Source organism: Cuculus canorus, chromosome 14 (assembly GCF_017976375.1).
Source record: "Cuculus canorus isolate bCucCan1 chromosome 14, bCucCan1.pri, whole genome shotgun sequence".
In the NCBI taxonomy this organism is placed as follows: Eukaryota; Metazoa; Chordata; class Aves; order Cuculiformes; family Cuculidae; genus Cuculus; species Cuculus canorus.
In genome coordinates this window covers 10,193,157-10,220,581 of record NC_071414.1, presented here as the reverse complement: position 1 = coordinate 10,220,581, position 27,425 = coordinate 10,193,157, and the positions used below count along the sequence as shown (strand labels likewise).

The 27,425-nt window shown below is 47.0% G+C and overlaps 1 protein-coding gene across 1 annotated transcript; it reads left to right on the top strand.

Moving 5' to 3' along the window:
• The first annotated feature begins 14,527 nt into the window (after positions 1-14,527).
• Positions 14,528-26,580, top strand: STC2 (stanniocalcin 2). Its single transcript, XM_054079894.1, has 4 exons — positions 14,528-14,882; positions 16,963-17,105; positions 19,229-19,440; positions 22,989-26,580. The coding sequence occupies exons 1-4, from the start codon at positions 14,729-14,731 to the stop codon at positions 23,380-23,382; spliced, it is 903 nt and encodes a 300-aa protein (XP_053935869.1). The 5' UTR covers positions 14,528-14,728; the 3' UTR covers positions 23,383-26,580.
• Positions 26,581-27,425: the final 845 nt, after the last annotated feature.

The window sequence follows — 27,425 nt, the reverse complement described above, 5'->3', positions numbered from 1 at the left end:
GGCACTGATTCCTGCTGGGTTAAAGATTTAAATGAATGAGTGGGCAAGAAGACCTGATCCTGCAAATATGCACACAGAGACAGAGGCTGGAGCCTAAACAAGCATAATTTTCCCTTTCTGTAAAATCAGGGCTTCAACAGCAGAAGGAAACCTGTACATTTTCCTATTAATATGGAAAAATTTTAGCACATCTGCACCAGTGCCTGCCGCAGGGACAAAGCTGCTCCATGGGCACCCCCACAGGGAGGTTCTTGCTCTCCATCCCCCTGCCTGAGAACTTGGCAGAAGCAGGAGCTGTGCAGGTGGAGCAGCAGGTCAGCAGCTGAGTTTGTGTTTCCCGTTGCTCTGCTGCTCTCGCAGATGTGCAGAGTCAGCCCCGCTCCCAGGGAGGCTGTGGCACATCCTCTTTTCCTGCACTGGCTGGACTTCAGGGGACTGTCCTAGCAGCACGTGTAGTAAGCAGGAACATGCTTCCTCTCTCCAGTACACTTTTCTCAGCAGATGCTTGCTGTGTTGCATCTGTTTCTGACAGAGATCATTGCTTTTGGTCTAATGCAGTATTTCAACAACACTCGATTAAGTTGCCCTGAGAATACAGCCTGTGCAAGCACTAAATAAAGGAGGTTTCTGGTCTCCTGTCTCACAGCCTTCAAAGAAAAATGGTTGAAAAAGATGATAAGCAGGTAAATGGCTACTTAGTTGATGATGATCCATCAGGATCAGCCATGCAACACCAGCACCTATTATCAAACTCTGCCCAACTCAATACCCTTATCCCCAAAATTTAAATCACTACAAAAATTATCTGTTTTAATAAGGTGGAAACGTGCTGTGAGGGACTTCTTTTTATGTCACTGCAAAGAACACAATCAACATATTTTTTTAGCTGAAATTCATAGAAGACTGCCTGGTTTACGTGAGGAAATGGGGAATGAACATTCACGGCAGTGAGCCTGCAAAGGGAAAGAAATTACTTCTCAGAAAGGGCCAAGTTCAGGATTTCAGTCTGCACTTCAAGCAGGGGCTAAGAGTAAAATCCTGCCTGCAGGAATTGTGAAATGTCTGTAAGCAAGTTCAGGAGCAAGTATTAGCACAGCTGGCAAAGGCTTTCAGCTAGGAAAAAACGACTCTACTGGTGAAAAAGTGCAGGAGGGTGCAGATGAACTGGAGTCTGCAAAAGCACTTTGGGTGGGGGGCTGTGTGGACCTGAGGGCTGCTGAGAAGCTGCTGCAGTATTCTTGAAGGATTTTAGGTCCTTATACCAAAGTGCTTTACCCATAACTATTACTAAAATATTTTTTTTTTCTCTATTCTATTCTATGCATGGACTGTATGATGAAAACCTTTTGAAATGCCAGACAGAGTGAGGAGGTGGACCTGGCACATAATGTGCAATGAGGAGACTAGTTTGGTAGGTCCTGATGGAGCATTTCAGCCCAGTAATGGATTTGGGAAGCAGCCTGTACTGAGCTGAACACAAAACTCATAATGGGAAAAGATGCCTGTTCTAACAAGGGCTCAATTAAACATGCTTTTGTGAAAACTCAGCTCACAAACAACTGAATCAAAGAACTTCAGAATCTACATCAATGAAGAAAAAGAAGGTACAGAATGAACATAAATTAGACGGATTCCCCCAGGGAAGCAGGGGGTCTTGTTAAAATACCAGCTGTTAATTCCCACCTTTATGTAATTTCCATTCCTATCATCTGTGTAGAACAAAGTCCTTCCAAAAAGGATCGTTAGTGAACTGGCTAAAACTGGAGAAGGCCCAAAGGCAAGCTTGTGGTAGGTGTCCCACAGCTCAGAGGAGACCGTCTTCTCGGCAGTACAGAGGCAAAGGTCACCAATGACAGGATTGCCCAAGTGTAGGAAAACCACATTGGGGAAAACTAGAGGTTGCTGAAGCAGCAAAGTGACCATCAGCAACTCTTCCCAAGGCTCATGCAAAACACTGGCCACTCATCTGCCATTGAAGGGGCAACACTGACAGCTTGAAAGCCACATTGCTGATCAGAAATAACTCTGACCCACGGAAAATGTGCATGGCTGAAGTACATGGGAACTGCAAGAAGTAAATAAACTGTAATTATCAGCTACGTCAGGAGAAATCCAGCTCTTAGTGAAGCTCATGCCTGCATAAGGGATGGGATTTTAATAAAGTGATTGCTTTCTACAGTGCTGCTGGATTTTGAGTGACCTACACTTCGGCTACCTGTTGTTCTGTCACCATGAACTGTAGCTAAATTAACTGAGTAAGGGAGGTGCTATTTCAGAGTTCATCTGTCTGTTAACTATGCTACTACATTTTCCCCTGGGCAGTTTTCAGACCTTATAGCAGCCTTCCAGTACCTGAAGGGGACCTACGAGAAAGCTGGGGAGGGACCTTTTACAAGAACGTGTAGTGATGGGACAAGGGAGAATGGCTTTAAATTGGAAGGGGGAAGATTTAGATTAGACATTAGGAAAAAATTCTTCACAATGAGTGTGGTGAGGCACTGGAACAGGTTGCCCAGAGAAGTTGTGGATGCCACCTCTGCATTCTCTACAGGAGAATGACAGATCAAGTAACAGGTGTATCTGGTGGAAAGTCACATCACAGGGACAAAGTTCAGTGTACCTAGTGTCACAAGAGAAGAGGTTGGCTCTGAAATAGCTCAGTGAGTTACAGGCTGGAAAATGTGACAGCAGAAGGAAGAGAAAGGACATAATGAGAAGAGCTGTTCTCATGAAACACTAGTCCCTTCTCCAGAAATGAAGAAGTTAAGACCTAGCCCTCATCTAATATCAGATTGCACTTAAACCAGACAGAGCTCTACAGAAGCTTTGTTATCGTCGTACTGGTCAGATGGCAAAGAAAGAGAACAAAATCACATCCCGGAGCACCGCCCAAGGCAAGTACCTAAAGTGCCCTCAGCAGACCAAACCGCAACAGTAAGAAATGCCAAGAGATACTTAGGCATATGCATGGACTACTGAAACCTTCATTTACAAACAAATCTACTGTTATCCCCATGTAGCAGACAGGCAGGATAAAACACCAAGAGTGAAATATGTTTGTATATTAGATATGGTGCCTGCAACACCATCAGACTAAAGAAGTACCCAACTATCACGGCGAAACAGCTAGTGCTGGCCTGGTCTATTGAATGTCATTCAAACCCATAAATGTTCAAGAGATATGTCAGAGGATGACACACGATCTAACCCAAGATCTGAGAAGTGAAAACATCTTCACTTAGATTATGTCATTTGTGTCCTTAAAACACAGAAGGAATTTTTGGTAGGAGAGTAACAGACTCCAAATAATTTTGAAAAGATAAATTTCAGATTTGCAAGGACTAGGCATCGTTTTGAGAAAAATCATATCCTCCTGGTAGGACATTTAATCATCTGATTCTTTCAGGAAACATGATTTGGCACACTAAGATGGTGGAGCTGTTAGAAAACTCCACAAATTGCACAGGTTTGCTCAAAATTTCACAGAAAAGGCAGAGAACTATTATGTCAGCTGATTAAGAGAGATTTTTGATTGCCTAAAATCAGTCCCTTCTCATTTATCTGAATTCAAAGGACTTCAAAACCAAGCTGATATCAAATCACCAATCCATCTGATCTCCTCCAAAATACCTTCAAGGTGCTGTTGATCTGCGTTTGAAGCGGTTGAAGTGATTGACAGGCAGTGATTGTCTCACCTGAGAAATCTATAAAGGTTTCGAGAGCAAAATCAGTATTCCACTACTAAACTGCAAGATGTTATACGTGAAGGATTAAGTTCAGAGTTGCCTGGATTTCCTAGATTCTCTCTATTCCCTCAATTTTTTTGCAGAGTGGATAACACGAACTCAGCAGCATTGAGCGTCCTCAGTCTGGCTTTCTTTTATTAGGTATGTTGATGCACAAAATGTAACTCCAGCTCTCTGACTTGTTCTTGCATAACACAGTCACAAGACCAGTTTGAATCTATTCTCACTGCTCTTTAGCCAGCTGAGGACATCTGCACTGGATGCTGCTTTCCAGGCACATCATGAGGAATGTATAGGCACACAGTGTATCTATAGATGCATATACCCATACAACTCCATGGGTACCCTGGATTGTACTGTGTAAGAAATGCTCCGGTGAGGTTACACCGAGGTTTCTGTACCTAACAAATCTTACTCAGCAATGAAGGAATTGAACAGCCTATTTTTTGCAAAATGCAAAACCAAAGATTTTGGCCTGCTCAGTACATCGACACTGCCACACACATTCATTGAAAGAAAGGCAAATGCTAAGGGAACCCCTTAACCCTCCCAGAGAGATGCGGAAAAGAATTTAGAAATACCCTAGTGTGTTCCAGCAGCCTATAATGGGGGACTGGCTGTGGAAGAAGAATTGCTGGTATGATCTCAGGACTCAAGCCACTGTAGTCAGACAGTCTGCCCACAATGATGGGCCCAGCCAAGACAATACAAGCTCTATACTCACGGATAATCTAGACCCAAATACAAACAACATCCCCACGCTTGACTATGTTACTCGAGTAAGCAGATGAACATGGAAACGTAATGCAGAGAGCACACTACTTGGTATCCTAGTTTCAACAGCAGTGAAATTTCTTTGCAGCTTTCAAAAACTCCTAATGGGGCCAACTGAAACGATGGATCTCCTCCAGCCACAGGCAGTGCTGGATGTTCCTACGAGTACTAAGCTCCTGTGTGTATTACACGGCTGCCTCTATTCAGGAGGCTAAAAAGAAGTTCAGTCCTGCTTGTATATGCTGGAATCATTACATACAGTGTTCCCATAAATCATATAAATGAGTACTACTATGTCACTAGTTAGGATGGTTGCTGTTATTATTGAAAAACCTTCTGGCAATCTGGTCCTCATGCCATCCAAGCCGAGGTTGGCCTCAGTGCAATTTATACTGGTCCCAAGTCTGTGCCCTGCAAACAGTTTCTCAAAAAGACTTTGGCAGCAAGACAGTCAGTGTTAAGGCTGCTGTGCCCATTCTCCATCACACTCCCCAACCCAAAGGTGAGAAAGGTTGACATGGAGCCATGTTACCAGCCCCACATCACCAGGAGGTGCATCCTCCGCCAGGCTCTGCGACCCTGGAGCAGGGTTTGCTCCCCAGCCATTAACCATCCAAGCCAGAGACAGCCTGCTTTCCACTTGGGATGAAACACCTCACATGTCACAGGAGACTGCGGAGAACCAACACCAACCATCCTGCTAGGGACACAAAACCATAGGCAGCATTTACCTCAGTCAATGTGCAATCAATTATCAGAATAGAAATGCGACTAAACACAGAGCTTTGAAAAGGCAGAGAGAAGAGGAGTCCCAGGAGGCAGCAGAAGACCATGAACACCCTCTCTGTGGTCTCGTTCTGCGCATTCCACCCTCCAGTCAGCTCCGTCTGAACAGCTTACACAGAGTTCAATTTATTCCTGTGGATTTCAAGAAATATGAATCTCAAAACAAGATGTACTGAAAGTTCAGTACATGGTATTAAAGCAATATCCATCATGTCAATTCTGTCTCTCAAATTTATTCGTTCTGCTTGTTATTATCATCTGACTATAATCTACTCATAAACAATACCCTTATGACTTTTTCCATGCCTATTTATTTCCTCAGTCATTAACTTGGTTTCCTGAGGCTATCAAAAAAATATAAATAAATATTTATATAAACACATCTCTATTTTGAAATGGTCCCCAACTACTTGTAAATGCAGTATGACATCAAGCAAAAATCAAAGCACATTTGGCACATGGGACCCATTACTGGCTATGAAAATGGGTGTAGCTGAAACAGCTCCAGAAAAGGACCCACCCAACCCATATGCAGAACCCATTTAAATAAATATAGGGTCCACTCTTGGTCCATCAATGAGCAAAACTCCTAAGCAGGTGGGAGAAGAGCCAGCTGAACACCACTACGGGGGAACAGCCACGCACCAGCCAGACGTGCAGATATTGTTGTACGGTACTGCAGCACTGCAGCTTATTTATAGTTGGATGAGTGAAACAGTGGAAGAATTGAATTCCATTCATAGACATGTTTCCAGAACAAAATCTGATTACACTGGAATAGAGAAGACAGCAAATACTATCTCTAAGTGTTCTCCTCACAGAAAAGAGCATCCAGCAATTCTTCCATTTTGGGTTATAGACTTAAAGTAATTTAGAATAAGGAGAAAAAAAACTTTCTGAAATAATCCCTCTGCAGACATGAGAAACTACCATGTACGGTCCCATGCTGATGAGCCCAGCTATAATCCAATCTTTGCATTCTGCTGACTAGCTGAGCTCTCGTGGTTTATTCTGTCAGTGGAACCCCTCAAAAGAATTATAGCCTTTTATTCATCTCTGAACCATGTATTATTATGAATACTAAACTGGTTCATATAGTCTATTGGTCCTGCTATAGCATTAGACAAAGTCTTAAGTAATTACCTATCTCTTCAAAGAATGTGTTTTCATTGGTGTCAGAACCCACTGAAACCAGGAGTGCATGCTTGTGGATGCAACTGAGCACAATGTACCCAGAGCAAGCACATGGCAATGTATAAACAACAGGACAAACCTCCCACCACCACAGCACAGCAAAATAAAAGTCTTCTACAGCACAGCAAAACTCTAATCTTAATTAATCATAATAAAACCACATTAAATGATGCTCAGAATAAATACAGATACGGATGGTGTGGGCAACAGGAACATCACAGTGGCAAACTGGAAGTTACTTTGTGATAAATTAACAATTAAAGATAGTTAATAAACCTACTTGGAAAATGGATATTAGCATCAGCCCTGCAAAAAGATGAGTTCGGGCAGGTTCCCTGTGTCCAAGCAGTCTCAGTGGAATCAGTAGACCCCGTGACAGCAGCAGGACTTTCCCTTGTATTTTGGAAGTTGCCTGTTTCAGTATTGGTAACTGCTTGTCTAACACTCACAAAGCAGCCGGGTTGCAGCTCCACGACTCTGCTCGCTACATTGGGCCCTGTCAGTTCTACACTGTCTGCAAGTCCTGCTCATAACAGATAAGACTTGGGGAATCTTTTTTGTCTCAACTGCTTGGGTTTAACAATTAACTGTTCACTGAAAAGTTCTTCTTTTTTTTTTTTTAATGTGAATTTCAATTCATGGTAATTTTCAAGGAAGAATATATACCCATAAAATGTCATGCAGGTCATGAATACAGGTATCTCTAAGCCAACATGGTTCATAGGCTGTGCTATGCATCAGAGAATCTGCCCATATCCTACAGAAACGAAACAAGAGCAACTGTAGCTAGGCCATGGGAACACTTAGACCTCTGGGTTAGCTGTTGTCTGATCTGTACTGAAAAGTCACAAAGTTAAGGACCATCTACACAGATGAAGTGAAATGTGATTATGAAAAGCCAATGAGAGCCCAAGGTGGGACTGCAGAGGTGCTTTTTTTCTCTTGTTGCTCCTACCCACCCAGCAGAATTGCATTGAGTTTGTTGAGTTCAACATGAAAACAAAAACTGACCTTAATTTCAGCATCAGCTGTTGGCTGAAGTATGTATCAGTAGAGACAAAGCATAGGAGAGGCAGGGAAACCATTCATTCAATTTGAGTTTGCTGGCATCTGCACGGCCATTCACAGGAGAGGCAGATTCACTTTCAATCTGAGGTCAATCCAACTGAGAGCCAGGACTGGCGGGTAGGAAAATTTAACAGCATTATATTGTTTGGACTCTGATTCTGGAATCATTGTACTCTGCAGAGAGTCGTACTTTGTGGGCGGTGACTATGGTGCTATAATTACCACTATAATTACACTGGCATGTTTCCTTCTTGGCGAGCCCCACAGTATTGCAGTTCCGTTACCTGACCCGGGTTTCTGATAGTCCCAGCATAACAGACTACAGCAATTTTTTTTTCCCTGGCCACAAGCTGGTAGGGTTAGTTACAAACTGGAAGGCCAGACACGTCAAGACAGTTTCTCCCAGAGCAAAAAAAATGCTGTCAATGGCCACTTTGACTGCAACAATCACCTGTGGCTCCTTCAAGAGGTGAGGTGGAGGAGGGACCAAGGAACCAGAACATCAAAAGGAAAGGGTCATTTTCATGGAAAGGGTCATTGGGCACTGGCAGAGGCTGCACAGGGAGGGCGTTGAGTCACCTTCCCTGGAGGCGTTTAAGGGACAGGTCAACGAGGTGCTGAGGGGCATGGCTTAGGGAGTGTTAGGAATGGTTGGACTCGATGACCCAGTGGGTCCCTTTCAACCTAGTGATCCTATGATTCTATGAAAGAATCTGACACTGCAAAGAAGAAGGACACCCTGGAACTAGCAAATCTCACCCATTTTTAACTTCTGCCTAGCATAGCTGCATCATACATACACATAAGCTGGGTGTGTCTGATAAATATGACAGCCAGGACAAACTATTTGCATTAGGCTTTTGCATTAATATCATAGTGGTAGTCCTCATCTCTCCTACAGCTATTGTGCTTCGGGATTTGGCAGGTTCAAAACGCAAAAATATATAGTGTTGCAGGTGGAACCCAGTTCATCTTTGGGTTTTGATCCTGCCCATAATGAAGTAGGTGTTAACCTTGAATCATGTAAAACAAAGAGGAGACTTTGTATACCAGGTGGTCTTCTGATGGGGTGTCCAGATAACACTTCTTTGCTTTATACGAAGGCATGTTTTTCCCAAAATCAAAGAGGATTTCTGCAGAAGAGCTGTGATAAGTTTCCATGCTCCTCTGAGCAGGATCTGACACTGCAGCCCTCATTTGGGAGACGGAGGTCGCTGTGTCCCAGCAGGCCATTGTCTGGAGGAAACCAGAGTCTCCACTGCAAATCTTTTGCAGATTCTTCCTTTCTTTGTAACACACAGGGGGGTTCTGTTTTGGTGACTTCACTAAACAATTCTCTGAGAAAAAGCTTCTTCTTGAACCTCTTTTCTCTAATTTCTGATGTATTTTTCGCACTGCTGATTTGCAGTCCAACCTGGGAACATGGGTGTTACAGGATGTTCAGCACTTCTCTGTGTCAAGCCGCAGCTGACTGAGGTAGCCACTTCACTCAAGGAAATTAATTTATATCCTCTGAGAGCCTCTTGACGGTAGGTAAAGATTGTTTCAACTAGTTGGAGTGCCAGCTAGAACCCTTTATAACCTAAATGACATGTAATGTCATAAAAACTCCTACTAAAACTCACTCTGTCCTTTCAAGATGGCAATTTTGACGTCAATGTCTGTCTTTTGAACCATCTCATAGCAGCTCATCTGGATAAGAACCAGCAAGTTGGAGATGGTCTACAAATATCTCCGAAAAAAAAAGAGTCTCTTCTAGGTATTATTTTAGTTAAGAATATAACTCAGCATGTCTTGCAGCTCTCTTCCCCATTCTCTCATGGAAAAAAAAAATTGTGCTACTGTGAGAAAAGAGGAGAAATGGATGCTTTTGGCCAATGCTCTTATCTAATGACTAAGCAGACTGCAGTCTGATATGTCTCAATCTGACAGCCACATTTTGACAAGCCTTTCACATGTAATTACCAACAGAGCTTCCATTTTTCTTTAGCTAGCGCAGTAGTCACAGAAATCATGACTGTTTGGCATTATTTGCCTTAAATTAGTTGTAATCGCATCACATTTTTGTTTATACCCACAAGTAATAAAACCCATGCATATCTTTATCTCAACTTAAAGAATAAAAGTAAATACATAATTCTGGCAAATTGTTTGGAATTATAGTTTAACAGCATCTGGTGCAGATATTCTGCAGTAAATCGCTGGCACAAACATTGCCACTTTTTTTTTTTCTTTAAACCAAAATGTTCTCAGAAACATGTGTTTTTCGTCCAACTTCCATGTAATCCATTTTATGAAGGCCACAAAGCTTACGAAGATTTGAAACTTAAACTACCTGAGCAGAAGAGATTGTTTCTGGACACTCATTACACAGCTGATTAACCGAGGAATAAACAATCCTGGCACGCAACCTAGCGTGTCTGTTGTTTTGGCTTTTTGTCTCAAGGAGTTGTCTTTCTTGAAATACCTCCCCAGGTACAATGTGTACATTCCACCCTGTTTTGCTCACAAATTACATACCTCTCTTTTATGTCAAGTCCAATATAGCTGCACCAGGTTTTCTTATTCCACATAAAAAGTAACCAATTACTTGAGTAAATACCTGTTTTAAAAATATCACAGAGTGGTTTCCTGATGCTCTAAATACAAAAAGCGTTTGGCAGGATTTCTGACCCTTTCAAATAGTTCATATTTATCAAAGAAGCCAGACCGTCTTTAAACCAGGTGGACAACTCATTGAGACCATTTCTCAAATACTTTGATTTTTACACCAGTAATCAGGAAAAAAAAACTGCCGTATCATTTTTTAATATTGTCATCTTCTGCTTGTTCATCATAAAAACTACAGCTTCCAGATCCTCAAAAGTCCTAAATCGATGATAGTTGGGGGAAAAGTGGCTTAAAATATAATCCTTTGAAGCTTCCCAACAGACCTACGTTTACCGAGCCTCACAGGTTCTCCAGTGTCAAATCCTATTACAGTCACTGTCAGCAGCTTTATTCACACCATCAGAGAACCAACTTGTGGGAATTAAATCAACCCGTTCCCGGAGCAGATCCTGCACCAGGAGGAACCAAGTCCAAGAGGCAGCTTCCCTGCGCTCACCCTGACCACTTTCCCAGCAATGCTTTGCAGCTCTGGGCTGGCTTTGTAATGATGTGTCATTTGCAAGTCAGCACCTTGCGCTAAGCCCTGAGGTGGGGAAATTACCCAGGGGAAGAGGCAGCAATAAACTCCCCTGTCTTGCTTCTTTTCCCAAGTCTGATGAAATCACATTGCGCTGCTGGGGCTGCACAACACAGCTTACTCTAACTCTACTGTGAAACGTGTTTCATCACAGATTAAAATCCCCGAATCCAGACCTTGGCACACCTTCCCCGCAGCATCCTCTTCCCTTCTGAGGTCATTGGCCTTCATAACTGGGCGTGCTCGCTCTCTCCCTGTGCGCCGGAGCCTCTTGCGCAGCATTCCTCAGCCTTCACCTGCCTGAAACGGCCTTGCAGTGACACAGCCCTGTTAATCGTCATGAAAGTAGCTCAACTCCCTACAAACTCCAAACCATCAAATTTAAAGGTAGCTGCAAAATGCTCATGCTACTGCTTGACCCTATAAAGTTTTAATCAAATAACAAAACGCTCCTAAAAAGTAAAACCTATGTATGTTGTATACAGGGAATTGAAATGCGTATTCCTAAAAGCCAACAGTTGTTCAAAACTGCTGGAAGTAGTTGTGATCTTCTCCAAAGTGTTACTTCTCAAACACGTCATCAAACACCCTGCAACCGGACACCATCCTGCAATCAGGCACCTGCGGCTGGAGCAAAGCTGCAAGGCTCAATGCCTCAGGATTCAGGCATCCCAGATCTCCTGGAAACCAGCCTCTAAATCACTGGAATTGGTAACTATTCTATAAAATTACCTGGCAGTCCACCTGGCAGTCGATCGTACTGCCAAGGGAGAGGCTCACACCATGCTCCCAAAAGACGCCAGATTTGCTAGAGCGTGACTTGTGCATCACGCGCATTTCTCCTGACGGCGCTCACCTTTAAAATGCAGGCGCAGCTTCCTGCCTTGCTAAGGAAGGGCTGAGTGGGACCAGATTCCAAGAGCACCCTGACCTCGAGAGAGAAAAGCAGGGAAAAAATCCCACAGCTCTGAGTGCCACCCGCTGCTCAGTCATGTCTGCTGAGCAGGAGGAGATGGGAAACGTTCAACGTGCTGACAGGCGGCAGATTTCTCCACCAAATAGTGACACGAGGGGGTGCTATTTTAGGCACGGTTTTGGTAAGGAAGGAAAACGTGAAAAGAACTTTTAGATGAAGCAATTAATACGATATGGGCTGAAGGAAGGGGACAAGCCGCGCTAGGGCAGCCAGGGCTGCATGGCTCCAAGAATAAGCGCTGAGAAATTATGAGACTTGAGTAGAATAAGCCAACCAGAGGGAGGAACCCAGGGCCTGGCGCACGGAGGATGCGCGGAATTCCTTTCAGTCAAAAGGGCAAAACGGATTTGCAAACTGTAACTTTAAAAAAAGGCAGAAAGATTGATGAGGAATGGCTGCAGGAGGGGGTATCCGACATAAATTGTCAGGGAAAAGGCATTAGGAGAAAGCACAGTTCGTGAGAGACAAGGCAAAAATTAAATATACATTATATATGTAACACAAACTTGCTGGTTAGGAACGGTACATTGCCTGTTACCTTCTCCAACTGAAAAAAAAATTCTGTCCCTTAAATTCTCCTACCCGTACTCCCTCTGTGCTGCTCCTGAGTTGATCCAGTCCCTGGGCTTTGAATGCTGGAGATGAGAATTGTTAAAGTCAAGCTTGTTAGACCTAGTAAAGGCAATTAAACAGCAAAACTCTTCAGCAGTATAAATAGTAAGAGAACAAGGACAAAAGACAGGCCACCAGGCACTCAGGGTGAGGTAAAAATGAAGACAAAAACCCTATTCCTTTAATAGCCGTGTTGTCAAAAAGGGCAGAGCCCATCCCAGGGGCACAGGGGCTTTGCAGACATCCACACCGCCACAGCGAGTTCCTCAGAGGAGAGCTGCAAGTTGCAGTTTAAACGGCAGCAGCGCATGGATAAAAGGGCATTTCACCGCTTTTCCATTAAGGATTTCAGTCTTACAAAGGTGTTTCAAAGTCAGACCCTAAAGAACGATAAGCAAACTCAGCGATGCTCAGACGCAGCGAACCAACCTCCTGGGCTGGGATGAAAGCAGGGAAGGCCCAGGAGCAGGCGGGGATGTCTCGGGGGCTGCAAGGGGGGTGTCAAAACGTGCCTGCTGGTGCGTAGCCATGGAGCCATGGTCCTGCGGTGCGGTGTCACGTCCTGCCTAGGAGACCCTTGCTCGGGGAGGTGCGAGTGGATTTCCTCAAGTGCATTTTGACAGCTGGGAGGAAGCGGGTAGCGGCAGCAGCTGGAGACATTCCTGGCTGCTCCCCCCTCCCCAGCAGGACCCCCATCCCCGGCACAGCGCGCCCCGGCAGCTCGAGGGCCGCTGGAGGAGTCTGCGGGGTCTGATGAAACATCCGATGCGCATTACAGCAGGGCGAGGGGAGACACGCGCACCCGCTCCCCAGCAAGCACAGCACTTCCCATCACCTGCCACAGATATGCCTCTCTGTGTGTCCCCTGCCCTGTTTCTGCCACCGCACAAAAGGGAGCAGCCAGACCCGACGGTGGGGCTGGGGGGTTGGAAGGTTTATTCTCTCACCCCCGGTCTGGGGGGGACTTGGAAGGCTTACTCTCTCCCCTCGGTGTCAAGAGGGGGGGAAAGGGGTGTCGGGGAAAGCCGGGTCCACACTCAGGTACCACAATCCACCCTCACACACACACACAGGTTGTGGATTTGGCCCAAATCCCCTCGGAGCAGCCAGGATACAAAATCCATGGGGGGGGGGGTAGGTCTGAGAGTGGAAGATTCCCAACAAAGTCAATGCCATAGGTGCTTCGGAGAGAAATTTTTCTCTTTTTTTCTTTTTTTTTTTTTTTTTTTCCTTTTTCATCAGGTCTTGCAGCGAGGCATCCGTGCCGCAGGACGGGCAGCTCCGGGCACGGGCACCCGCACCTCGCAGCGCCCCGAAGTCGCCTTCCCGTCCCCAGGGCTGCGGGGGGAGCGCGGGACCCGCCGCTGGGTGCTGCCCCCCCTCCCTCCAAAGCAGCGCGCTTGTCCAAAACGCGCTTATCCACCTTTTTCTCTGGTTTTCACCCTATATCGCCGGGGGAGGCACCTACGCTACCGCCACCTCCTCGCTGCCGCCCGGGGTGCACTCGCTGCCCCCTGCACGCCCATCCTCCGCGTCGAGGCGGGGGGGGGGAGGCACCTTCGGACCCCTTCCTCCTCCTTGCTGCTGCCCGGGGTGCACTCGCTCCCCAGGTTGCAGTCCCTGCCGGCTGTCCCCTGCACGCCCATCCCCCGCGTCGGGGCAGGAGGGTCCTGTGGGGGGAGAGGGAGACACCTTAGAACCCCTCCGTTCCTCCTCCTCCTCCTCGCTGCCGCCCGGGGTGCACTCGCTGCCCCCTGCACACCCATCCCCCGCGTCGGGAGCACCTTCGCACCCACTCCCCCCTCCTCGCTGCCGCCCGAGGTGCACTCGCTGCCCCCCACACGCCCATTCCCCGCGTCGGGGCGAGGGGGGAGACACCTTTGCACCCCTTCCCCCTTCTCCCCGCTCCTAGCTGCTGCCCGGGGTGCAGTCCCTGCCCCCCGCACGCCCATCCCCCGCGTCGGGGCCGGAGCGTCCGGGGCGGGGGGGGGAGAGAAAGGGAGGCACCTTCGCTACCTCCCCCCTGCTCTCCACCGCTCGGGATGCCGCCGCCGCCCGCTGCCCCCCGCACGCCCATCCCCCGCGTCGGGGCGGGGGGGCCCGGGGGAGGCGGGAGGCTGCAACCTGCCGGCGGGGCAGGGCCGTCCCCCGGCGGGCGGTCGAAGCGGGGCGGCGTCTGCCCATTGGCCGCGGCGCGGAGCGACACCTGCTCGGCTCCCTCATTGCGAGTGACACCGGGGCTCGGCGGGGATATTTGAGGGCTCCTCTCCGGCGCCGCCGCCGCCACTCCGCGCTCGCTTTGCCGCCGCGCCGGGCACATGCGGTTCGCGGGGCCGCGGCGAGCAGCGCGCAGGGTGCGGCACCCCGCGGGGGGAAGGCGCCACCATGTGCGCGGGGCTCCGCGCAAACCTGCTCGCCCTGCTGCTCGCCCTGCTGCTCGGCAGCGCCCGCGGGGCGGGCACTGAAGCCACGCACCCGCCCGAGGGGCCGCAGGACAGGACCCCGCAGCAGAAGGGGCGCCTGTCCCTGCAGAACACAGGTAGGGCGGAGAGAGGGGTGCGGGGGGGGGCTGCGGGTGTCCCCCCCTTTACATCCCCATCCTGGGCGCTTTTTGAGTTATGACGGGGCGTTTCGATTTCGGCGAACCCGAGTGTCGAGGCGTAAACCGTCAGAGGGAAGAAGAGCTCGCTCCTCATTAGCTTTAAAGCCCGGCTTTGCTAAGCACGTGTTGCCTTTGCAACTGCGAGCGGCTCCGCAGCCCCCGCCCGGCCCGGGGATGCTGCGCCGGGGCTGAGGACGAGAAAGTTTCTCGGCAGAGCGTTCGAAACCAGGTCGGGGGGTGCGGAGGGAAGGGAAAGCGGCTGGGAACGAGCGGTGCTTTGCCTCCTCCATCGGGAGCCGCGCAGTGATGCGAGGCACCGGGGGTTTCTCTCCTCCCCTCCGCCCCCTGCGCTCCCTCCCGCGGGTATTATCTGCCTAGAAAGAGAGAGCTGAGGCGTGCACTTGGCTGGATCGCTTCCCAGCCGTGCAAAGAGAGAGCGCGGGATCCAGACGCTTCCCTCCCCCACCCCCCCCTTTCTCCTTTTTCTTTTTTTTTTTTTCTCCTTATTTTTTTTTTTTTAACACTCTCAGTGCTGCGAGACGTGTTTAAACACACACGAGCAGGAATGCACGAATGCCCATTAGGGACTGCCACATGTGAATCACGGCACTGTGCAGTTCTCAGCATGCTGGAGCCAGGACATGTGATCCGGCAAAGGGTTTGCATCCGGATGCCAACACAAGCACTACAGCTGAGCTCCCCGGCCCCAAAAAAACCCAGCTCCGCTCTCTGCAGCGCTCCACAAAGAGCTCCAATCTCCCCCCAACCCCCCCAGTGCCTGCCTGTGGCTGAGGGAATCCCAAGAGCCCACCTCGGGGCTCTCGGCTCCCACCCCCCCCAGATGCACTTCGGGGCGGGTAGAAGGGTTAAAAAATTTAAAACAAAAAAAAAAAAATCAAAAAAAGCAGCGGGAGTGATTGGTTTTTGAGCTGGGGAGGGGGTCGTGTGAACTCCGCCAGACTCCGCGTTCAGCTCCGCGGCTCCTCTCTCTGCCTTGCAGCGGGTTGGAATCAGACCGAAAGTTGCTGTAAAGACTTGCGAATGGACCGCATGGCGAAGGGGGAGGCTGGGGATGTCTGAGACGCTGCGGTTCGGAGGGGGATTAGGCTGGCTCCCAAGGGCGAGCTTTAATTAAAGGTACCACTAGGGCACAGAGTACAGGAATTCTTAGCATCCTCAGTTCTGGTCTAAAAGCTGCCCCTGTTTAACTTTATCCCCAGCCTTTTTCAGCAACCACCTTCCCTCTGGCAGTACTACTACATCCATTTTTTTTTAAAGGACCAGAAGCTGTCTTGTTAAGAATTAGATTTTTGGGGTTTTTCTGGTAAGTGAGTATTAGACAGCATTTTTTTTTATGGTATTACATAACATCTGAAAGGGCAGAATAACCATCCATGTGACAGCAAGCTCCAGTAAGTCTATTTTATGTACTACGTATGTAAGTATATATTTTTTCAGTTGGTTTCTAGATAGGTGAGGATGTAGTTGCAGCTTTGTGCAACACTGTGCAAAGGATTTTCATGTATCAGTGGGAGTTCTGCCATTAAGTTTGTAGACGTCGCAACTGGAGAAACGTAGTGGTCTGTGAAAAAACATCAGAAACTGACTCAAAGTACCAGAAATGAGAAATTCTGGCTGGCTGGGTCCTGGGCTTTTCATTTTGGTGTTTGAGTTTGATGGGGAACTTTGTACAAGTCAGACAGCAAAAATCATGCCTGTCCTTTGCTGCTGAGGAATGCAAAAGCCTTTGACAGTTCTCAAGTGAAATAGCTTGACGTAAGCATAGTGGATTTGGCATTTGCTTCTTGGATATCACTTCCATAACATAATGCACCCAAGTTTTGGCGTAATTTCTGCAAAAAGTGGGCATGCTGTGGGTGCAATAACTGTTGTCCCATGTGTTTTTTCTCTTTTGAACTGATGATGTTAGCAAAATTACTCTTTCCCTCCCCACCCTACCCACCAGCAGCTTCTGTGAACAGTTCTTCGAATTAACTGTAATCAATGCTCATTTTAGCTGAAATCCAGCACTGCCTGGTTAATGCTGGTGATGTGGGATGCGGCGTGTTTGAATGCTTTGAAAACAATTCCTGCGAGATCCGAGGCTTACACGAGATCTGCATGACATTCCTGCACAACGCTGGAAAATTTGATGCCCAGGTAACACAATGAAATGTCCTACATATCTGCTTGTTTGCAGTAGACGCATGCATATATTTTACTTCTTTAACACACCTTTGGGAAAAAACGTTACGATTACGGAGCAAATCTACTTTTGCACATAACCAGCTTCAATACGAATTTTTCTGTTGAAGCGCTCAGAATCAAGACCCAAGAACAGTAACAGAGCGGCAGTGTGCAACCCGTCACAGGAGACAAGCTGTCTCTAGGTACAGCTCCCTATGACCGCTTACTCCTCCTGTACCCAGGCAACACTTGGCTTGACCATGTAGTTCACAGTATAACCTGACTAAAAGCACCAGCCTCATGGTACTGTTAAAAGCGTTGTATAAAGTAGAGCCGTCTTATAGGTTCAGTCTATTCCATGAGGGATGATGGGACCTCCCAGTAGGAAACACTTTTGAAGTACTGGAGATTTAATCTCAAATTCTCAAGGCTGTACAAAGGGTCTGGCTAGCCATTAAAACAGAAGTTGTTTCTTCTGTGGATATTTGAAAACCTTCAACTTGGTTTCCAAGTGGCTTCCAGAAAACATTTATTTTTGCACAGTAGTCTGCCGGTGAACAAAGGTGACCAAAGAAGTAAGCCAGGGAGGGAGGGGGGGAAAACATAGCTGTGAAAGCTAAGCATAGCCATTGATGCCTATTCCCCAGGATCCCCAGATATTGCTCATCAAATATGGCCTGTTTCACATTCAGGCTGTCTCTGTTGCAGTGCAGAAGTATTAAACCCCTGGAGCTTTATTTAATATAAAGGTGACTTTAGCCTCTGCTATGACATGGCTTTTCATGGCTCATCTCTGTATTATCTACAGTTATTTCAGGCTGCATTAAATGACAAGACTAACACTGGCCGTTTTCTGTTCTCTGCTTTTTCTCCCTCTCTCTGAAACCTGAGCACTGATGTCGGGTTTGGTTTGCATAAGAATTTTCTTTTTTATCCTTATTTGCCTAATGCGCTGTGCATGTTCGTTACTGAAGGCAAAGACAAGCCAATGCCTTTGGTACGGGGAATAGAAGGGTACGATGACTGATGCAGTTCTTTGATCAGCAAGGAACACTTGACTTGAAACAATTTAGGGACAAAATCTGCTTGCAGATCTGAGTGAATCTTCATTAATGTTAGTGGAACTGTGCTAGTGTACTCTTTGCATAATGGTTAACAAGAATTTGGTCTTCATGAAGCACTTGTGTAAAATAATCTGAAGCTAATGAAGAGATGGAGGTGGTGCAGGAGGCTTCCACGCTCCTATTGCTCAGCAAAGTAAACGGAGTCCGAGCAGAGCTGTCAGACTGCAACACATGCACCATGTATGGCATCTGTACTATCAGACAGCAAAGGGAGAAAAGGAAGGGATGGTTTTGATGCCCACTAAGCAACTGAATGAAGGAATCGCCAATAATGGTTAAAGAGATACTGCTGAAGCAACTCTCTTGCAAGTTACTTCTTTAGTTTATTGATGTGGGTTTTTTTAATCTCACTTAGAATTTCTTGCAGCAAACAGACCACAAGACACTGTAGGATTATTGTAAGTGCTGATTTGAGTCCCTCTGTGAGGAAGTGGTAGTAGAGAAAATAGTGACAGATGGTTAATGGGGCAGGTGCGTATGGACGGTGCATACGTGTTTGCAAACTAATTGTAATTTTTTTTAAAAAAAACCTGATTTGCAGTTACTGAATGGGTATCTACGTGTGGTCCTTGGGACCTCAGCCATGGCAGGACGCCCTGTCCTTTGTGTGAGCCTGCTGTGCCGGCACCCCAGAAGCAAACAAATCCAGTAACTCAAGCACTGAATTATTTTAAGGGGATGGCTTTTGCCCTTTGCCTCGTGGGGCATTCAGCTATTGGGGTAGAGGGAACCTCAAAATAACAGCGAGGAAGCCCTGTGTCTACAATTCACTAGAATCGCAAGGCCAGGTAATTTGGCATGATCTTTAGGGACAGAGAAGCAAAGAGAAGAGGGGGAAAAGCGACTAAGTAGTAGCCTTGCCAGTCTAAAACCCTTGACATTGTCCTACAGAGGAGCAGCTAGCTGGGCATAAATCAGCTGCTGTGCTTAATGGGCAAAAGTACAGACCTACTCCATTTCTTTTCTTCTCAGGGAAAATCCTTCATTAAAGACGCTCTGAAGTGTAAGGCTCATGCCTTGAGGCATAAATTCAGCTGCATCAGCCGTAAGTGCCCTGCCATTAAAGAGATGGTGTTCCAGTTACAGCGGGAGTGCTACCTGAAGCATGACCTCTGCTCCGCTGCCAAGGAGAACGTCCAGGTCATTGTGGAGATGATTCACTTCAAAGACCTGCTGCAGCATGAGTAAGTGCCTCCGTGCTAGTGCAGTCAGAGGCGTGGGAGCTCCTTCCAGGAGCATGATGGTGCCAATGGGCTGTGCATCTGCCCAAGAGCTGTTTCACCTCCTTCTGGCCTTAAGCACATCTTGTTTTCCCATGTACCAAACCAAGGTAATGCTTTCTTCACAGGGGCCCTCAAAGATTCGTTTGCTTACAAAGAGCTAGATGTGACTCTGGAAGGGAATGAAATGGGTTGAAGTTGGATGAGGCTGTCTCTTTGGTCCTTTAGCAAATACAGTGTCGGTGTCTGCTGTTTCCAGAGGCATCTCACAATGTCTCTGTGCTTCATGAGCTCAAAGTCATTGTTCCTGACCCCAGTATCTTGTTAAAGATGACAGCTAGAGGAGAAGGGGGAAGAAGGTCTATGCAAAGTTGTCAGTAAGATGATAATTAATTCTTTAAATACATAGTTCTAGATGTCTTGTAGTTAATTGTCCCTGAAAGAGCTGCGGTCCCCGAGGTAATCTCCCATTCATCTTATTCCTTATTAATCTCAGATGGTTTTTAATAAAACATGGAGGTGTAAAAAATGAAGGCACAAGTCGGACTTTGAGGAGTTCATCCCTCTGACTGGGAACACAGCTGCCCTCTGAGGAACGGCAGGCATGAATCCTGTTTGGAATTCATCAAAGCTGCTACATGACAGCAACAAACCAAGCACAAGCTGTTTGTACAAACTCTTTGTGCACAGATGCAAAAACCAGAGCCTGTTTTTCTTGCAGGTGAACATCTTGCTCCCAAACAAGAAGGCTGAGCCTCTGTGCCTTCTTACCCCCAGCAGATACTAGCACAGAAACCCCAAATCCCAGTGGTCATGACAGACCACTTCTTTACAGAATCCTTTTTTCTGGACTCAGCCTTGCATTTTCATTGGCCTCCAAAGGAGCTGTGCCCCAATTCCCTTACTTTCTCTTGAAAACCACCCCAGTAATACTTGCAGAGAGACACTTTGATGCCAGTTTACTCTCAAATGCAGAATCGTTTGCTGTGGTTTGTACGAGCTGAACATGGTGGCCTGAAAGCAAGGCCCTTTCCGTGGACATTCCTGAGGCTGGGATCAAAGGCATGGCTGGTGGCAGCAGATCCTGGCCTTGCCAGGGCTTCTGACTGTGCCCAGGATGAAGGGCAGCATCCCACTGGCTGGGGGAGAGGGGAAGCAGGGCTCTGTCCTGCACAGCAGCACCTCTCAGGCTGTGTTAGCAGACTATAAATTGGGTACTTGGCACCAATTAACCACCCCCATCATTTTGGGATGAGAAGAACTGTGAGAGCCAAAAGCCTGTCCAAAGAGGAGCAAGCTATCCTTATTTTACAAGCAGGCTGAAGGAGGAATGCTCAAAGGCAGCTGCTTATTTCTGGGGAGCTTAACTGGGGTTTTCAGGTTGAGAAGAGATGGGTCATTCAGCTGAACACCTATAATTTGCACAATTTCATTTAGAGCTTCCTACACTTCAGCATCTTATGGAGCTGGAGCTTAGCTTGTATGCAGGGCTCCCCAAATAGAAGCCAGCCAGCCTCCTCCCCTAAATTTAGAGGCCATTTCTGCAGCTCTTGAACTAAGTAACTTGTTCAAGATCAATAGGCAAGTGTGGCAGAGCTGGAAATAAAATCACGTCTGCTGACTTGCAGCCTTGTGCTCAGTTCAGGTACTATGGTCAGGCCAGCTGAAATGCAGAAAGTAAAACAGTGAAGGAGAAATGGGCCAGTATTAATCCGCAGGGCTCTGGCAGACTCTGAATACCTGAAATATTTGGCAGCTGAGCCATTTTTTAGTCATACCAGCAGCCGTTTTCTTCCAAAGATTTTTGTAAAGGTTATGCCCAATTTCAACAACTGACTTTTCTATTTTTTTTTTCTTCCCCTCCTCCTCCTGGATCGCTTTCCATGTGATGTGCTTAGTTCTCTCATCTTCTATTTTCTTACAAACTAAGAGCGGAGTAGCAAGCAGCAGCTCTCGGAGTTGTTCTCTGACTATTTTATTCTGACTGTTTTCTCTCAAGGAGTGTTGAGGAACGCAGTCGGGCAGTGAAACCTCCTCCTGAGTCAGCTGCGGTGGGGTGGGGGTCAGGCTGATTTGCTATGGTGGAAGTGGTGACAGGCCCTGGCAGATCGGTCACTGCTGCATTCCAAGTAACTTTTTTTTTTTTTAAAGGGCAGAAACGATCCAAACATGGGAAATATTTTGAGATAGGGGAATAGGTGGCTTTCCAAGATGAGTCATTCAAAATGAGTTTAAGCGGTTGGGCAAAGTAGAATCGGGGTAGTATCAGACGCTGATCATAATCTGATGGTTTTCCTGATCTCTTCTGATTTATTGCCTGGGAAGAGGTTTAGACCAGAGCTGGTGTGCCCAGAAGGTGTGTGTCCCCTGCCCATACAACCACAGCTGCTGACCCCAGGCAGTTCTCTTGCACTGCGGATGGTTCCCATTGTAGAAGACTTTGAAGCACGTCCTCCTGGGCCTGCGAGCAGCTGAGCAGTTGTGTCAATAGACAACATCAATATTGACCCACAGAACTTAAGACCGCAACTATTTTAAAATTGCTGCACTCAGTGACCCGTGGCTGAGGAAGACATAGTGCCTGCACTAAGGTGCCTTCTGCAGGGGGACACAGAAGAACGGGTGGGAAACAGCAGTGGTGTTTGGCCATAGCTTGTTTGGAGTCCTTGTTTGGCTGTGATAAGGTAGATACTGAAAACAGTACTCAACTCTGCAAGGAAATGAAGCAAAAAAAAAAACCAAAAAACCCAAAACTTGGTGTGTGAAGAAATAGTGCAACCAAAGGGCAGATTTCCACGTGTCCGAGCTCTGTGCAGTCAGATCCTGCATCCAGATAGGATCTTGCTTGTGATGGAGATCCAATACCTGGCTTTAGGGAAAGCTAAAGATGATTAGAAAAGCCAGAGAACCTCTAGTTAATTATGTACTGCTCTTTGCAGAGGTGAGGGAATTCCTCCCTCCTGCAGCCTGGTGACAGCTGTATGGTCTGTACCAGCCCTCCACCTGGACATAGCAAGCTGTTTGATGCAGTTGATGGCTCTGGACATGAGCAAGTTTCCTTCGTCGTGTATCCTGACTAATAAAGATGAAGGGGGCATGGAAAGAAATAGAGTCAGAAGGTGTGAGATAGCAGTTGTTCCATTTGACAGCCCCATTTTGCCAAGCATGTAGACCTTAAGGTAGTCCTCAGATGGACATGACAGTTCTCCCAGAGCATCTCTGATGGGGGAGCAGTCGAGGCAGATCCAGCACCTGAGTGGAGCTTCATTTGACAGGATGCCATCGTGTGCATTCCTTACAGCGCTATGGCCATTCAGAATATAATATATTGCATAAAAAAGATAAGGTGCGGCATTTTGCTACCAGGCTGGTGAGTCAGTGGGTGGCAGGGGGTTAATGCTACTGAACTGTGCTGTGCAAAAGGGAGGGTAAGGCAGAGAGGCCACTAAGCTTGTTTACTGCTAGTTAACCCTTATGTATTTTTTGACTCTCACTGTCTCCTTTACCTCTAGGCCATACGTTGATCTAGTGAATATCCTGCTCACCTGTGGCGAGGAGGTGAAAAAGGCAATAACAAGAAGCGTCCAGGCCCAATGTGAACAGAACTGGGGAAGTCTCTGCTCCATCCTGAGTTTCTGCACCTCGGCTGTGCATGGTGATGCCATCCTGGGTCCTGAGAAGAAGTCGAGTGAAGCCAGCAAAGCCGCTGTTGGCCGCGGGGACTTGCTGGCCCACTCCGACTCTGACCACAGGGAGAGTTTACGAGCATCTAAGGGAGAGAGGGGTACTAAGGGCCACCTGAATGCCCATGCCCGGGTGAAAGCTGGGGGCCACAGTCCCAAAGGGGCACAGGGGATCATGGACCGGGCAGACGAACTGTCCGACTTCTCTGACATCCGGAGGTGAAAAAGGGCACCAACTCCCCATTCCCCCCCATCCTCCCCCTCCACTGGAAACCTCCTCTGTTGAGTCCATCTTCCCGTCTATGGACATTCCAAAGCATTTCCCATTCAGAGGTCAAGCACAGGGCATTGCAAGATATATATGGACCTCAGCAACAGTGTATATAGTAGCAAAGGGAGAGCAGTGGCAATGGGTTATTGATCCAGCGAGCTCGACACTTGAGCAAGCCACCAAACACAGCAAAATATCTTCAACTAAATTCTCCTTTTTTTATGAAACAGACATCAGCTGAAATTTAGGCCCTTGTTTGGGGGTTGTTGGGTTGTTTTGGGGGTTTGTTTTTTGTTTTTTTTTTCTTGGTCCCCTTGGCTGTGGAGAAGGTTCCAAGAGAGCTCTGCCAGATTGCATGTGGCTGCCGCTTGTGGCTTAGCACCTCTGAAGTTTAGGGTGCAGCCTTACAGCAGATGGCTGAATTCCAGGGGGATTTGGTTTCTGCCTGTGGCTGAGAACGCAAGAGCTCAAGGCTCTCTATGTGACGCTCTGTAATGAAATAGCTACCCTGTCTCTTGCACAGGAACCATGCGGTCTGAAGCTTCACCGCTTTCTCTTAAAGAACTTCTGAGCCATTGTTCCCATCTGGGTGATGCTGCCTAGTTTAAGTGCCCCCTGTTTCTTTATTAACCACTGCATAACTTGACACTTGCTAATCCAGTCACTTCAGCATATCAAAGGCGAGTAGTCAGCTTCCAGACAAGGCAATGTGACTGTTAAGACTTGCACAGCATGGAGGACACCCAAGAGTATGCTTGTGGACCTCTCAACCTTGTGCATATTCTCTGCTTACTCAGTGACACAGGTCCTCCACCCTTATGAACAGCCCAAGCTTAAAAGGATGGGCAGAGGCTCAGACAGCGAAGGACCCCGTGTACTTAGTTCTTCTGCAGGGCTGCATTGAAGGCCCGACAGAAGTCTCTCTCTCCTTAGCAGTAGCATGGTGTGGTTTGCTGGGACGTGGAGACCCACTCTAACCTGCCTATCAGCTGTGGTTTACCCAAATGCCAAAGATAAGGAGAGGGGGTTCACTTATTTTTGTATCACGCAGATGATGACCACCAATCTCTGCAGAATGAGTTACTAAACATGAAAAGTGTCAAGAGTTTATTGTCTCTGAGCAGTTTTAAGTGTGAAGGACGTGTTTGGACACATCTCTCCTACCCCCTATGCAATTATAATTCTCAGGTTGCAGATCTGCAATCCTATATCCCCAGATATTGTACTGGAAATGGAGGTTACAGCATCCACTGGGACAGAAGGGTGAGCTCTTCAGCTTCCCCTAGAGAAAAAGCGAGTTTTCTTAGAAAGTGGGAATCACACCAGGGATTTGAGCCTTCTCATTTAGAAAGTTTGGGAGGAAAGCTGTGGGGGCAGGAAGGCAGTTCAGCAGAGACAGAACGTACCCAGTGAACTAACGTACGTCTTGTCGCATGGTGGGAAGGAGCTGCATAAACAGTAGAGGGTGTTGGAATTTGGCTACAATTTCCAACTCAGATTTTAGTTACTGCTAAGCGAACGCAGCTCCTAATAGCTATATTCAGGGTTTAATGCATATATCCACCCGCAGAAGTTATAGGCATTGCTTTTAATAGAAGCCACGTAGGAAGTGAGAGAGGATCATCAAGTCGAAAAGGTGTGTCTCTATGCGATCACCAGGTCTTTGCTTAAAGGCGTGACCTTGATCCAGCCTGATTTTAGCTCAGTTCTCTGACAAAATTTTCATTTGACTTAATTGGGAAGAGGTGGGATCAGGCCAGGTATGGTGGTAGCAAAGAGCATGCTGACCTGAGGAGCAGAGCTCCTGGTGGTGAGCCTCAGCTGCCTGTTGGGTTGTAGCACAGCTGTTCCATGGCTGGGACACCAGGCTGTCCCCTGGAGGAGCTTTGCCAAGGGTGGTTCGGACCCACCTCTGACGGCCAGCTCCTCTCTTCCAAAAACTCCGTGGCTGCTGGTGGTACCATTAGAAGGTTTCTCGCGTGCCTCCATGGGTTTCCCGTGAGCGTCCAATCCCCGTTGGTGTATAGCCACAGTGAAGAACAAGCTCAAACCAAAAAGACAATCCAAGCGTTTTAGCAAAAAAGAAAACAAGCGCAAAACAGAAACAACAACTCGCTACCAATGTGATGTTCTTGCATTGAGCTAAAATAAGATCCCTCTCTCATTAGAGGTCTGATTCGTCAATAGGAACCAAACCTATAGTTCTACATCCTTGAATGTCTCAGTCAACATATCACCTCAGCATGCATACAGTTGTATTTGTATTCATTCGTTCTATGGGGAAGATTGTATATTCCCCTTGTTTATCAATGAAATTTGGGGGGGGGGAGGGCATGCTGTGGGTGGGAGGGATTTTTGTATAAGGCATAACTTTTTTTTCCTCTGTGTGTGAAGATTTTATGTGTTCATCTACTGATTCCATATATGCTATTATTGTAAATATTTAACATTTCTATTTATTATAGTGTCTCCATTTAAAAAAGAACACTGCTGGCTATGATAATTTAAACGTATGTCATGACCTGTGTTGTATATATTCATGCCACTAGTATGTTTTTTTTTTTTATGTTTAAAGCTGCGTAAATATAGTTTTATACAGTTCCATAATGTTATTGACAGCATAAATCATTTATTTATTGTTAAACCTTCTTTCATATGTAACAAATAGGGTGCGTTTTACCTGAGATTATTTTATTGTGACATCTACATAGCCTTAATTCTTTATAAAAAAAAGAAGAAAGTCCATTTAGATACTGTATAATGCTTTAATTAACATTCCTTATGAACTTGCTGTTCATGAAGGAGGTTTAGCCTAAAAGCCAAGGTATGAATGTTTCCTTTACGCTTTGCATCTGGAATGAGCCTTGTTCTGGAATGAAAATACTGGGAGAAGCAAAATGCCTACTGGAAAAAGATAGCAGTACACCCTGGAAAATGCTGTCCTAACTTAAAGTGCTGAACTAAAAGGAAAAAAAAGAAAGAAAAGAGAAAAAAAAAATAAAAGACAAGCTGTCCTTAATTCCAAATCTCTGGGAGAAAAACATACTAGTTTTATCTCATGTAGAATTTGCAGCCAAATAAGCTTGTAAAAAAAGAATGCATATGGCTTTAGACAAAGCTCTGTACCTTTCACACTGTTATTTTCCTTAAACACTAATAAATGTTTTGAATAAGTCTGTGGCTGGCTTTTGTTTAGCTGGAATTTTAGCTGCTGTGATAAGGGGTCAGAAAAGCCCTCTGAAGCTGGGCCAGCAGAGGTAATCGATGCGTCTGTTGGTAGCCCAGAGCCCGCCGGGTGCCCGGTGCCGGGCGGGCAGTGGTGGGGGTGCCCTGCTGGCGTGGAGCCAGCCTATCCCTCTATACTGGGGAGAGGCAGCACAGGGGCAGGGACCTCATCACCGCCGTGTCATTCCCCGGGGGACGGAGACCTCACTGGCTGCTTGGCTGGGACCTGGCAGCCTGGTGTGAGGGCAAAAAGGAAGATGTAGAACGAACTAGAGGAGGAGGAAAAAAACACGGGGAGCAGAAGCTCATGCCCTTCTCAGGCGCAGGCAAAGTCCATGCTTGTTTCAGGAGGTTTTTCCCTTCGCAGGAGTCATGGGTTGGGTTCACTGCAGCGTGTCAGAGCCTCCTCATCTGCTTTAAATTAGTCGGTATTAAGGTTTGGAGGCAAGTAGGAGGCTGCAGGTGCTTAGAGGTTTCTTGTCACTGCCCTGATGATCCTGGGTTATAAAAGTCCTCTGGGAGGTGGCACACTGCTCAGTTGGGTTGGCTATAGGCACGACTCGGCATCCCATAAGGGCCAGGAAGGGGATCTTGTCTGACCACAGCACATGCTCGTGGGCGAGATGTCACCAGCCCCAGCACAGGACCAAAGCCCAAGTGCTGGATTTCAGCCAGGACCCTTAAATACAACAGCAACACTTTCTAAAAGCTGTAATAGCTGATGAGATTTGTTTTGCGTGTATAAAAGACCCGGTCAGTTCAGGTAATAG